This window comes from Pristiophorus japonicus, chromosome 3 (assembly GCF_044704955.1).
Source record: "Pristiophorus japonicus isolate sPriJap1 chromosome 3, sPriJap1.hap1, whole genome shotgun sequence".
Lineage (NCBI taxonomy): Eukaryota > Metazoa > Chordata > Chondrichthyes > Pristiophoridae > Pristiophorus > Pristiophorus japonicus.
In genome coordinates, this window is record NC_091979.1 from 105695688 (window position 1) to 105710695 (window position 15008).

Below are 15008 nucleotides of genomic sequence, written 5' to 3' on the forward strand. Positions count from 1 at the left end.
ATGGATGAGGGTTTCAGTTGCAGATGATCTGAGGCAAGGGCGGAGACGGGCGGTGTTAATGAGATGGAAATAGGCGGTCTTAGTTATGGCGGGGATATGAAGCTCATTTCACGGTCAAATATGGCACCAAGGTTGCAAACAGTCTGGTTCAGCCTCAGACAGATGCTGGGGAGATGGATGGAGTCGGTGGGTAGGGAACCGAGATTCTGGCGGGAACCGGAGACAATGGCTTCGGTCTTCCCAATATTTAGTTGGGAAAAAATTTCTGCTTATCCATACTGGATGTCGGACAAGCAGTCTGATAATTTAGAGACAGTGCAGGGGTTGAGAGAAGTAATGGTGAGGTAGAGCTGGGTTTTGTCAGCATACATGTGGATGAGAAAAATGAGAGGGCCAAGGATAGATTCTTGGGAGACACCAGACATAATGGGCCCAAGTTTCGGCCTCAGTTGCTCCTGATTTTTTGGAGCAACTGGTGTAGAACGGAGTATCTTAGAAATTCAAATTCTCGGCATTTAGTTTGCTCCAGTTCGAGTCAGTTAGAACAGTTTCACTTTGGAACAGAATTTTTTTTTCAAAAGGGGGCGTGTCCGCCCACTTACGCCTGTTTTCAAAGTTTCGGCAGTGAAAACTTACTCCAAACTAACTAAGAATGGAGTAAGTGAAGATTTTTGTACGCTCGAAAAAACCTTGTCTACAGTTTAGAAAATCAGGCGTAGGTTACAAATCAGGCGTAGGGAATGGAGGGGGGGGGGTTTAAAGGGAAGTTTACAAACATTAAACACTTCAGTTTTACAAATAAAGAGCCATCATCAATAATAAATGATAAAAACATCAATAAATCAATCAAAAAAAATTAATAAGAAATAATAATTTTTAAAAAAAATCAATAAATAAAACATTTTCTACTTACCGACTGCAGCACCGGGAGCCCTCCAACAGCATGCTGGGATGCCCCCCCCCCCAGTGTGTCTCTGTCAGTGTCTCTATCTCTCTGTCTGTCTGTGTGTGTCTCTCATTCTCTGTCTGTCAGTGTCTGTGTTTCTGACAGTGAGGGGAAGGGGAGGAGGGGGGTAGAGGGAGAGAGGGGGGGGTAGAGGGAGAGAGGGGGGGCTGGAGGAGGGGGACAGGGGGAGAAGGGAGAGGGAAGGGGGAGAAGGGAGAGAAGGGGAGGGGGGAGGAGGAGAAGGGGAAGGGGGGGAGGAGGAGAAGGGGAAGGGGGGGAGGAGAAGGGGAAGGGGGAGGAGGAGGAGGAGAAGGGGAAGGGGGGGAGGAGGAGGAGAAGGGGAAGGGGGGAGGAGGAGAAGGGGAAGGGGGGGAGGAGGAGGAGAAGGGGAAGGGGGGGAGGAGGAGGAGAAGGGGAAGAGGGGGAGGAGGAGAAAGGGAACGGGGGAGGAGGAGAAAGGAAAGGGGGGAGGAGGAGAAGGGGAAGGGAGGGAAGGGGGAGGGGGAGGAGAACGGGGGTAGAGGGGGAGAAGAGGGGAAGGGGAAGGGGAAAGAGGGGAGAGGAAAAGGAGAAGGGGAAAGGAGAAGGGGGAAAGGAGAAGGGGGGAAGGAGAAGGGGGGAAGGAGATGGGGGAAAGAAGAGGGGAGAGAGAAAGGAGAGGGGGGAGGAGAAGGGGGGGAAGGAGAGGGGGGGAAGGAGAGGGGGGAAGGAGAGGGGGGGAAGGAGAAGGGGGGGAAGGAGAAGTGGGGGAAGGAGAAGGGGGGGGAGGAGAAACGGGGGGGAGAAGGAGAAGGGGGGGGGGGAGAGGCTGAATGGGCCGGGCCTGGCAGAGAATCACCTGCAGTGGCTTCTCTTCCTGCTCCTGCATAATATGACCCAAGACTTCGGGCAGGGCCCGTCCCCAGCACCAGATTTACAGGTAGGTGGCGTTGGGTCGGGTCTGGGGGAGTGCGGGTCGGGGTCGGGAGCGCGGGTCGGGTCGGGGGGGGGGGGGGGGGGAGGATGGAGGTCGGGTTGGTTCGGGTAGGGTGGGGGGGGGCAGGAGGGAGCGCGGGTCGGTTCATGTTGGGGGCGGGGGGAGGGAGGTCAGGTTGGTTCAGGTCCAGTCAGTGGGGGTGATGGGAGGGAGGTCAGTTCGGTTTGGACCGGGGGGGAGGGAGAGGGAGGTCAAGTCGGGTGGTGGGGGTGGGGGGGGGGAGCGCGGGTCGGGTCCAGTCCAGGGAGTCGGGACCGGTCCGGTCCGGGGGCGGGGCGGGGAAGCGGGAGTCGGGTCGGGAGGAAGCAGGAGCTGGCCGTGGGAGGCAGCCTTATTCACGCAGCCCCAGTGAGGCCATTCGGCCAGGGCTAGGGGCTGCGTGCTTCAGGCCTCTCCCACACAGTTTTGGGCGTCTGGAGCTACTGCACATGTGCGCCCACTGTAGCGCGCATGTGCAGAGGTCCCGGCACTGTTTTTAGCGCAGGGACCTAGCTCCGCCCCCCTACAGCTCGTGCTGCGCCACGCCAGGCTCAAGAGGACCAGCAAGGAGCCGGAGAATCTGGAAGTTTTTTTAGGTGCACTTTGTGGCGCGAAAAACGGGCGTCCAGGTCAGGGCTGCGCCGTTCTAGGCGCGGCCCGAAACTTGTGTCCAATGATGCAGGAGCAGGAAGAGAAGCCACTGCAGGTGATTCTCTGGCTACGATTAGATAAATAAGAATGGAATCAGGCGAGTGCAGTCCCATCCAGCTGGACGACGGTGGAGAGGTGTTGGAGCAGGATGGTGTGGTCAACCGTGTCAAAGGTAGCAGGCAGATTGAGAAGGACAAGGTGGGATAGTTTGCCTTTTGTCACAGTCACATCGGATGTCATTTGTGATTTTGATAAGAGCTGTTTCTGTACTGTGGTGGGACGAAAACCTGATTGGAGGGATTCAAACATGGAGTTCCGGGAAAGATAGGCACTGATTTGACACAAAATGCCCTATTATCTACTTGTATGATAGCATAACCCAGAAATATCACAATAGCATTCGCCTTTCACACATGAATTTTTTCAATCTCCCTGAAGGTGAACTAAGTTATCACTAGTTGAGGCTTGATACATAACATTAAGCTACTTTCTTGCACATTAATGTGAAGATACAGAACTGGATGGACTTATTTTCATCAATACAACTTGTCTTTGCAATAATGCAAAAACATTACATGAAGGTACAAATATCAGTGAGGCTAATAGCGCTCACCATTATTCACTTCAAAATCGGACAGAAGCTTCTGACGACTGCACATGTACAGTTAAATGTGGAAATCAGGAAATTGCCCATTCCTCCAAAAGCTCTGTGATAACAGTAAAGTTAGGGCTTGTCCATTCCAATGTATGTAACCTTTTAATGGTGTGATAAATCTTAATTGCTGCCAAACAACCTCTCTGACACTGAAAATTCACTTTTAAAAAAGTGTGGAGTCTCATTCCATCAGAGTTTAATTATTGTTGGAGATTTTTTTTTAATTTAAAATTTAAATAAAACATTTCTTTAATTTTTTTCTGTCTCTTTGATCTCTCTCTCTTAATCCAATTTCTTTTTATTTCACTTTCTGTACCTGATTTGACATTGAATTAAATATTTTAACTGACACCTACTGGTTCAGACTTTGCACTGCTCATTAATGATTCTTCAATCTGATTGGTGAAGAAGACAAACAGTTGCTTGCCTTGTACACACAGGTACCAGATGCTCGGTAGAGGGCACCACACTTTTTGGATAGTTGGCTGACAGGAACTTACAGCGCAAAAACCCATAGAAAGTCTATGGGCAAGTCATCATCATAGGCAGTCCCTCGAAGCGAAGGTGACTTGCTTCCATGCCAAAAAGTGATGAGTTCACAGGTGTTTCAATGAAGGACCTAATATTCCAGATCCCGAACTACATCCTGAAGGGTGGAAGATGCCTGTGCGTGGATCTTTTTAACGTGAGATGGCAGTTGCACACCAGCCACCACACGGGCTTGACAGAGCTAGGTCTTGGTCCAGTGGCAAGGGTTAACCAGGACAATTGGAGACCAGCTCTGTTGCATGGACCTAGTGCGTACACATATCGCAGTGTGGGCTGGCCCGTGCTGCCCCTGGGCTCTCGCCTCTCCTGGGCCCCAGTCACTTCCCTCTACAAACTCTTTCCGCTCCTTCGCCCCGCCTGCTGTGTCTTCCCGTACTGCAATCAGCGACCTGGTTTTGCAGCCGTCGCCCTCCTGCAGCAGCACGCGCTGCTCCCTGCAGTGGTATGACACCGCATGCTGCTCCCTCCAATGGCCCCGGCCTGCTGATGGTCTTGCAGGTCGGGACCACGCCGATTTCCAGGCCGGTACTGTACAGCCACCTGAGAACTCACTTTTAGAGTGGAAGCAAGCCTTCCTGGATTCCGAGGGGCTGCCTATGATGGTGGAGTGGGGAGACGTGCAATAAGGCTCATGGTCAATGGTTCCACTGTGAGGACACGGCCCTCAGGCTGCAACAAGTATCAGTGCGAGCAGCTCTCCAGGCCCCCACCTGCTCAGTGCGCAAGTACAAGTGTAACGAACGGCTCACGCGATTAGGTTGCTGCTAACCGCAAAATCTGCTATACTATCAGTGGGTCACCTTGCTTAACTTAAAGATAAGCCCCTTCTTCATTATTTCAGTACAGCCCTTTGACATCTGACTGCCTCCCAGCTTCCATAGTTCTCTTGGTTTTCATAAAGCCTGACTCTTATCAGCTTTTAAATGAATCAAATAGCCCCTCTCCACCCCGCCACCCACCCCCCATAATCAAATCTACCAGCCGAACTTAGCAATGACCCTTGCTGAGTTCAAATGAATAAGCTTGTCACAGAAACAATATGTGTGATCAGTGGAATGTTAAACTATCTTTTATTGCTTGTAGGAAATTGGTCAAATGCGCAGTCTGAAATCTAATCTACACCAGACGCCCTGCTGTACTGTAACTTTAACTCTTTGACTACATGTCACTCAACAGTTAAGCTTTTAACATCAAGGTCCCCTGTGGCAGCAAAGTCTGAAATCCTAAAAGGTCGAAAATGAATATTACATATAAAGGGAGAAACAGAAGAGCAACTTATAGATAGCACCGAAAGGGATCTGTAGAATTTATTTTAGCTATATTTGTAATAGACAGAAGATGAAAGATAGGTTTGTTAAGGGATAATTAGGGTAGAAATGTTAGAGAATCAGTAAAAGGCAGAGAATTCTTCTCATGGGTCTTTGTGACAATTTTCAGATCCTGTTACTTTAGCTCAGGAATCATCAACATATGTGGACTTATGCAAAATTTTTATAAGTTTTGTTTCCTCTCAGAGTTATGGAATATTGTGTTAATTATCTAATGAATTTCTAGTTAGGAATGAATTGAGAATTCGGGAGATAATTACAGATACAAATAATTAAATCTTGAGAAAATGGCCTGGTACGTGTAATATAGGATATAAGATTAGACAGATTGTTTGTACTTTTATTTTATTTCTCTTCTTTGGGCTCAATTTTCCCCAGTATTTGCTCCATTTTTTTGGAGTACGCTGTTTTTTCTGGCCCAACTTAAAAATCCCCAGTTTCCTCCAAGCAATTTGCACCAACGTAACTGACTTAGTTACATTTTTTTTAGGTAGTTTTTTTTTGCTCAAAAGGGGGCGTTACCAGTCACCTACGTCAATTCTGGCCATTCAGGCAACTTTGGCCAATTAATAGCTACTCCATTTCTACTTAGGCCAGCGTATGTGGCCACTTGAGAAAACCCTTGCGGAGAGTTAAAGACATCAGCGCAGGTAAGGAAATCGGCGCAGGTAAGTGCAGCAGGTGCCCGGACAGCAGCAGAAGGAAAGGTAAGAGAGATGGGGAGAGAGAGGTGGGGGAGGGAGAGAGAGGTGGGGGAGGGAGAGGGGGTGGGGGGGCAAGCCTTTCGGGTGTAGTTAGGTGCGGGGACCGGGAGGGAGGAGACCACTCGGCCTGGGCTAGGGGCAAGGGAGCGGACCGGGAGGCCACTCGGCCTGGGCTAAGGGCGGGAGAACGCACCGGCAAGCCCTTCGGCCAGGGCTAGGGAGCAGAACGGGAGGCTGGGGATGGGGGGGGAGGGAGCGAACTGGCCGGCATCGGGGGCCATAGAGCAGCGAGAAGACACCGGAGAGGCCCGGGGGGGAGAGACTGTGTGTTATAATCTACAGCTTCTTGAAATCTATTGCACTGTCACCTAACCATTATTTGTTCATCTTGATAAATGCACCTTCTTTCTTTTTCAACCTTGATGTTGTCCAACACTTTGGGGCTTTGCCCTTCAAAAGATTTCTTTCTGTTCTCCTTTTATCTTCCTGTTGTAACTTTCTCTTCCACTCACATCATCCATCATTATCTATCTGAGAAGACAGACCTCGAAGGTTACACACTATATGAAGCGAGGGAAGTCTCTCTGACTCGGAGCTCTACTGCACATGCGCGGCCATTTCAGCGACGTCAAGAACGTCACTTTTTCCCCCCCACGCATACGCAGAAGGCCCGGCTCCTTATTCCAGCGCAGACCGCAGGCTCCACCCCCTGAGACGACTGGCCACGCTGCGCGGCTGCAGATTAGAGGCCAAACATCAGGGAAACTACGAAGATTTTTTCCCTGGCGCATCTATTCACGTAATTAAGCGGCACAACTCGGGCAAGTACGCCAGAAAACGGGCTCGCCGAAAATTGAGCCCTATGAGAGGACAAGAAGAAAGTTTGTAAACAAAAGACCTTCAATAAGGTGCCACATAATAAGCTTTTGAATAAGGTCAGAGCATGTGGAGTTAAGGGGAAGTAACAGAATGGATAGCTAGCTGGCTGCACGACAGAAAGCAGAGAATAGGGGTAAAGGGTAGCTATTCAGAGTGGCAGAAGGTGGAATGTGGGGTCCCACAAGGATCACTGTTGTTAAAAATTTATATTCATGATTTAGACTTTGGAATCCAAAACACAATTTCTAATTTTGCAGATGACACCAAATTCTGTGGGGAGGGGAGATAGACAATACTGAGGAGGGCTGCAACAAATTGTAAAAAGACATTAATACAGAATGGGCAATTGACTAGCAAATGAATTTCAACACAGATAAGTGTGAGGTATACACAAATCATTAAACGTAGCGACGCAGGTAAATAAGGTCTTTTAAAGAAAAGCAAACCAAGCAATAGGGTTTAATTCTAGAGAGATAGAATTGACCAGTAGAGAAGTTAGATTAAACATGTATCGAACTTTGGTTAGATCATACTTTGGCTGGAATCTTACCAGCACTGCGAGTGTGAGTTTGGAGGTGGGCCCGCTGTCAAAATGGTTGTGAATGACAGTGGTGCGGAAGTCCGTTCTTAACCCACCTCCTTGTGAATTTCTCAAGTGCTGGGTCCGCTGCGGATTGCAGACCCGGCACTAAACAACAGGTCAGGCAATTGTGATAGTTAACAAGCTGCTTAAACCTATTTAAGCAGCATTTTACAAGCTCCAAAAGATTTAACCAAATTTTTAACAATCTTTCCGTTGCTTGGGCTTCACATCGGGTAAGTGTGTTGGGTTCTCAGTGACTCTCCATTGCTTTGACTAGTTGACAACTGCAGATGTGGTATAAAAGCTACCATTTCACAGCTGTTCACTTACCAATCTTGGAAGCTGAAGCCTTCAGGAATTGGATGACACTTTTGAGCTGTATGCAGTTTGGAAGTGTTTGCAGTGAACTCTCTATCCACTGTCACCTCCTTGGAGCAACTCTCTCACCATTGACAGATTGCTTCTGTCATCTCAACTTCAGCTGCCATCTATTCCATTAGCATCGGTGCCCTTGAAAAAATCTCACCTTGGTCCTCAGAATCCCACCACGAACATCACTAAACACACCAGCATCACTACCAACAACACTAAACCTCCAAGCAATCGCCTGATGGTGCACAGGACACAGGGCATCAGCACGTGACCACATTGCTGCCCGGGACAACAGGAATGGTCTCACCATGGCCAGACTTACTTCACTTGGCGCTGTACACCCTGGCTACCACATGATGTGCCAGGTTGGCACCACCTCACACCAAGACCATAAAGCATTCCTGCAATGCCCAAGTCATTCCTTTCACACTCATCAGCATTATGTCTCACCATTCACTACAACTCATTTCCAAATGTTCACACGAATCTGTCCAAGAACACGAAGTTTTAAACTAAAGATTTCAATGTTTGACAACACATTAGCACAAACTCTACATTAACATTGGCTAAAAGACCCAAGTGCCTACTCTTGTGTGTTGTCAGTTGGTATGATTGTGAGTGTGATGGGTAGCTAGTGAGATAGGGATCTTGTAATTATAGATAGAGAGCGAGGGATGGGTGGAGGTGCAAGGTAAGTTGGTGTGAGTAAGGATGTGCAGGAGTAGAGTAGGGAAGAGTGATGGGGATGCAAAGCAGAATGAGGTTGAATGTGGCTTTGCAGTAATGTTTCATGATCTACCGAGATCATTGAAAGGTTTGCGCCACTGCAGCCAGGTCCTCCCAACGATATCCTTGCTTGTGCCCTCCTATGCAATGTGCAGCCAGGCTGCATTGGTGTCCTGGGGAGGTCTCTTGAGGGAAGAGAACCTCCTTACATGTTGTGACTCCCTACATAAGCATTTGGAGGGAGTCATGGGAAAGCCTGGGTGCAGCCGTCAGGTGTTTGTAGCACCTCAATGCTGTAGACCACTGACAGCACAAATGTCAAAATAAATTTGGCCATGGTCCCTTTAAGAAAACCGGTTGATGACGAGCCATCAAATGACATCATCAGACCCGCTTCCTTCAATTGGCAGGTACCTCGCAGGTGGGTCTAACAAGCCCCATCAATGGAAGATTCTTCATACTGTATGGGCTGGAGCCAAGAACTGCTTCGTCACCCCCACCGACCGCCCCAGACTCGCCAAGGTTGGCGAGATGGCAGCCAGAGAGTGCTGTGTATAGTTCTGGTCGCCATATTATAAAAAGGATATAGAGGCACTGGGGAGGGTGTAAAAAAGAATTACAAGGATGATGCCAGAAATGCATCAGGAAAGGATGACCAGGATGGGTCTCTTTTTTTTCCTCTAGAAAAGAGAATGCTGAGGGGTGGCCTAAAATTATGAAAGAGTAGATACAGTGAGAGTGTTTCCACTTGTGGGAAGAGCAAAGCTAGAGGGCATCAATATAAGATAGTCACCAAGATGGGGAATTCAGAAGAAACTTCTTTAACCAAAGAGTGGTGAGAATGTGGATCTCACTACCACATGGAGTGGTTGATGCGAATAGTATAGATGCATTTCAGGGGGTTGGGGTTGATCATTCTGCGATTCTGAGGACCAGGGTGAGGGAGTTTCAAGGGCACCCATGCTGATGGAATAGATGGCAGATGAAGTAAAGATGACAGAAGCAGTCAATGGTGGGAGAGGTAATGAGGTCAGACTGGATGGAGACTTGTGTAAAGATTTGCAGCTTTCTGAATCTGTAGTAGAAATGCAGTTTAGAGAAGCTAGTGGTTAAGGGAACATTTCTCAATCAGCTGGGAGCTTTGACTTGACATTTTAAGCTGTCAACTCATTCAATGGCCACTGACCTCCCACCTCAGCTTTACAGACGAAGTCTAGGCACAGCGGGAAACCAGTGGGCGACCTGTCAAATCCAATAGTGGTTGTAAACAAGCCACTAATGATTTTAATTGCCCTAATGATTTTAATTGCCTTCCCCGCCACTGCGTGTCAGGTCTGCTCAGCGCTGACAGACCCAACATTTGGTGTCCCCACCCACTGGGGGAAAAAATACACTTTCCCACCTGACCCTCCACTGATCGTGCCACTAACCCCCCCGCAAAATTCAGCCCAAAGTAATTATTTGATTTTTCTGCTATTTCACTATTGCTGCCTGTGATTTTATCCTGCCCTATTCCCATCCCGAAGTTCCTTTTTTTATTTATGTGCCTGTAGAATATTTTACAATTTAGTTTTATGTTCCTTGACAATTTAATTTCACAATTCCCTTTTGCCTTCCTAATAGTTTTTTGACTTCTCTCCTCATCTCTTCGTATTTTCCCTGGTCATGCTCTTCCCTGCTGTCCGTGCCTTTAGTGTATGCCTCTTTACTTACCCTCAATTTTTCTTTTCTGTCTTTATTCATCCAAGGTGTCACATTAGTGTTTAATTGCTTAATTTCCATTTTTTTAAAAACTCAATTAAGGCACTGTTGCTATAAAGGGCACTAATTAGCTCTCTGTGGAATTCTGGTTATCTAAACATTGGAAGGATATTACTGCCCTTGAGATGGCAAGATAGCAAGCAACAATGATTCTGGCTCTGAAAGGTTGTGGAAAGTGGGGCTTTCTTTGAAAAAGAGAGTTCATGGTGATCTAATTAAAGTTTTCAAAATTATGAAGGAAATCAATAAAATCCATCGAATGAAATTGTTAATTATGAAAGGCTTAAATATCAGAGACTAATTTAAAAACCTAGGAAGTCAATACATAATAATAACTTTTATTTATATAGCACCTTTAACATAGTAAAACGTCCCAAGGCGCTTCACAACAGTGTTACAGACAAACAGATAAATTTGACACCGAGCTACAGAAGAAATTAAGGCGGATGATCAAAAGCTCGTTTAAAGAGGTAAGTTTTAACGAGCATCTTAAAGGAGGAAAGAGAGGTAGAGAGACGGAGAGGTTTAGGCAGGGAGTTCCAGAGCTTAGGGCCCAAGCAGCTGAAGGCACGTCCACCGATGGTTGAGAAATTATAATGAGGGATGTTCCAGAATTTGAGGAGCGCAGACATCTTGTGTGCTTGTGATGCTGAAAAAGATTACAGAGCTAGGGAGGGGCACGTCCATGGAGTGATTTGTAAACAAGGATGAGAATTTTGAAATCGAGGCGTTGTTTAACTGGGAGCCAATGTAGATCAGAAAGTACAGGGGTGATGAGTGATCTTGACTTGGTGTGGGTTAGTACATGGGCTGGAGTTTTGGATGACCTCAAGTTTACGTAGTGTAGAATGTGGAAGGCTGGCCAGGAGTGAGTTGGAGTAGTCAAGTCTAGGAGGTAACAAAGGCATGAATGAGGGTTTCAGCAACAGAAGAGCTGAGGCAGGGGCGGAGGTGGGCAATGTTACAGAGGTGGAAAAAGGATAATGTAATTGTGCAATAAGGTATCAGGCAAGGTTTTTCAAGGGGTTAATATAAATGGTAGCTAAAGGACTGTAAGCAACTTCAGAAATACACACATAGCTTAGTAGATTGGGCAGAGGTGTCAGAAGAAATTTAATGCCGAGAACTCCTTAAAACATTATTCAGTTAACACATTCTATTTCATAAATGACTACAGTTCTTTAAAAGCAGTGTTACATAGTATTGGAGACCAAACTTGCTTTACCTTCAGCCAAGTTACTTGAGGATGAGGTCTACCTGTTATCTTACAGGAGAATTTGCCATTCTGTCCTTCTTTGACAATCAGTCGTGTTGGTTTCATGACAAATTTTGGTGGGCTCTCACCCCAGATACTGGGTCTATTTTCAATTGATGGACCAGAATATCGACTGCAAATAAATGAAAGAAAACCTTTTTCATGACTTACTTTTACTATTTGCACTTTATAAATATAAAGAAAATTATTGTAACTTTGATGGAAAATTTTGGTATTGTCCAGCCATGGCTAAGACCCAGTTTAAAAATCTTTTGTGATGATATACATGTGTTCTTTAGCAATATAGATAATATTTATGATAGGTATTTGGTTTTAGAATTGGCTCTTGGAGTAGCTAAAAATGCACTGTGATGGATTTGAGAAGCTCAATGTTATCACAAGTATTATGGGATAGAGAATCAGATAAATGCCTCAATCAGCTGTTAAAACATTCAGTGCAATGAGTGAGTGTTTTTCTTGTTTCAGGAGATATCATTACCTAAAATGGTTCCAGGATATTGAGGGGACGAATTTGGTGTGATCATGTTGGCAGGATGGCAGATCAATTTGTAGGTCGGGCTTCATTTAAATAGACGGTCAAAACTGGAATGGAAATGTCTTCAGCTGTAAATCTGCAATTTTTCCCACGATTTTGATCCCTTGACTGGCCCATTTATAGCCGTGAATGGGCAATAGCAAGTCAAAAGTTGGCCCCGTAGTACTTAAAACAAAACTGTAAATAAATCTGCTTAGGATATCTGTAAAAGCTCTAGACAAAGCAGGAGTATTGTAAATATGGTTAAACTTCTCTGCCAGGATCTGTAACTTGTGCTTTGCCTTCACCTTTCCCAGCAGTAGCAGAAGAAGCACTAATAATGAGAATTTGCCCCATTTGTATCATTACATCATATTGATGTTAACTTGACCCTTAACTTAAAAAGTCTAAGCATTGGCTGTGAAAGTACGGGATTTGAACCCTTGTGCAAACACTACATAGTATGAAGATAGACATTTATAGGCAGTAAACACTTTTGACAACTGGCTCCATTTTTAAAATGTAAAATGTAAGTATAACAAACCTCAACATGAGGAGATCTGCTGGGTTGGGTTTCCCTCACCCTTCCCCAGGCACAGTGGACAAGATTTCTGCCTGCTGGCCTAAGCACAGTGACCCCTAACAAATTTCATGGGTTGAACCTCATTCATTATACAAGGTGAGAACAATACCAACAAGACGGCGCCAACCTTTGCCGGGGGAAGAGAGGTGTCACAGTGTCGCAGTGGGACAACCACTGCAGCAACTGAAGAGATGGAAGCAACTTTAAAGGGACAGAAGATCTGCCTCCAAAGATCCAAGGCATAAAATCAGCTAAAGTTTTGAGGACTGAGGGTAAGGAGTGGTACTCACTATTGGCACTTCTCTGTTCAAAAGGGTGTTCAAGAGCCTTCTGCCACTGCCTCAGGAACTATGGCACCCCTTTCCTGGCCATACCTGGGGCCAGTGGTAATAGGAACAGAAGGCAAGATGGCTTGCACGGCTTTGCTCCACACTGCCATTTAATTATGCAACACAGTAAAGGGTCTGCTGGGGCGGGGAAGGAAACTTGAATGTAGTAGGCCTCCATACTGGATTTTCTACCATTCTTCATCACAATGCTGCCCAATTTGATATAGGGGAGGTCCTGAAGTGGTTTCACTTCTGTCAGAACAGATAAAATTGAATTTCAATTCAGAACACTAGAGCCTGTGGGCGCGAAATTAGGCTCGGTAATGTCCGTTGTTTGAACGCTACGGGTGCCATTCGGGGACCAAAGTGCACACACACACACTTCTGCCATGAATCGTGCGGGACATCATATCGGTGAAAGCTAACATCCACCAGAAGTATGCAGAGCAGGTTCATGACGTTAATCAGCGGGCAACGCTGAATTGATGCCACGCTGCCCTTTTGGACCTCCATGCTCCAGCTGATGCCCTCTCTTAAACTCACACAGCTGAACACCCATTAAGCTGCATGAAGGACTCTCCACCAGCGTTACTTAAAAGGATCATCAACTACTTACAGGTTAGTTGATGGTTTATTTCTTCTGGCTGTTGGTACAATTCTACGAGTTTTGTGCTTTCCATAGTTGTTTCAAGTTGCAAAAGTCTACAGGGAGTGATGTTGCAGGTGCTGAAGGACCTCAAGGTTTCTGCACAAACCACTTTCTCCCAGACAATGGTTGCCTAGTAAAGCTTCCTCTTGACATTGAGCATGACAGAGAGAATGATCAGAAGCCACGCAGCACAGGACAAGCTGATTGAAGAGCGAGAAGGAGGAGGGGGAGAAGGGCTCTCAGCAGGAGGCCATATCTGCAGAAGGTTTTTAGGGAGCAGATCTGTTGCAGAACAGGTTGCAGGAGGACTATAATGCCTTGGGAGCCACTTTGCACACTGGTATCCAGAGCTATGATGGCAGCAGTCTGATGTTGGGTGGAAGCTGCAATGGAAGCTGAGACATCAGCCATCAGACGCAGCATCATGCTTGGGTCCACAAGTGTGCTCATGGAATTGGCCACCACTTCCTTGCTGGAAAAGATGGGCTCCAAGCTATGCGCAAAGCCCTGTGCCAAGTTGGGCCAGACTCTTCCATGCTCCTTGACAATGAACGCAGATTTTTTGGCAGGCCTCCCAATGCACCAAGCATTTCATTGTATATGCCCATCAACCTTCTTCTGTAGTCTTCCCCATCGAAGTGCTCATTTGAGCCCTCTGCAGCAGAACCCATGTACGACCTCGCCCTCTGGTGAGCTGGCACCTGCGCTATCCTTTCCTCCTGCCCTGGCTGCAGCGCGCTCATGCTCGGTGTCTCACCATGTGCAGATCCCGCCTCTATGCTATCCTCTAAGATACGTGCAGTATCAGTATCTGAGCTGATATCTGCAAGTATGAAATCAAGTGATGGTGTGCCTTCCTCATCACTCTCCTCTTGGTGTTCCTCCACTGCCTGGCCAAGTTGCAGTTCTTGGGTATCTGAAAGGTATAAGGCACAAGGATAAGGTTGTGGTGAGGGGAGGGGGTAAAGTAAGAAGTGCATGCTTACAGCATTTGCAGCTTGTAAGTCAGAAGAGATTGTGAGATGAGGAGGAAGTGGGATGTGAGAAGGAGAATTAGGTATGAGGATACCATCACATTCAATGGTTTCAACTCCGCCGCTGGCTATGGCTGTTGCAATAATGACCAGCACCGTCTCCTCCATGAGGGTTAGGACATGCAGGCGTGCCTGCACCCCCTCGTGTTAGCTCCTGCTGCCTCCTGTTGTGCGCCACCTCGTCTTGCAAGAGTCAGGGAAGTGTGTCAGTATCATACAATCTGTTTGGCTGTTGTGGTTGTCATGCTTGAATAGCTGGCAGTGTGTGCAAGCTGTGAGATGTGGGTGTGAAGCTTGCAGCAGTGCTACATGTGTGAGGGTGTGGTGGCATCTATGAATGTGAGACATGAGTCCTGATTGATAGATTGTTGGTAGGTGAGTGATAGGTGTGTGATGAATTGAACAGTGGTTGAGGCTAGTGGTGCAGTTGGTAGGATATGACATTTGAAGATGCATTCAACTGACCTTGACTGCTCATGTGAGGTCATTAAACTTTTTGCACCACTGCATCCAG

The 15008-nt window shown here is 46.8% G+C and overlaps 1 protein-coding gene across 4 annotated transcripts in view; it reads right to left on the reverse strand.

Moving 5' to 3' along the window:
- mylka (myosin, light chain kinase a) overlaps nucleotides 1–15008 on the reverse strand; it is a 579206-nt gene that overhangs the window by 285084 nt on the left and 279114 nt on the right. For all 4 annotated transcript variants that reach the window (XM_070875645.1, XM_070875646.1, XM_070875644.1 and 1 more), the window contains one exon: nucleotides 11335–11497. In XM_070875645.1, the coding sequence (XP_070731746.1) occupies nucleotides 11335–11497 (163 nt within the window). The remainder of the gene's footprint in view (nucleotides 1–11334; nucleotides 11498–15008) is intronic.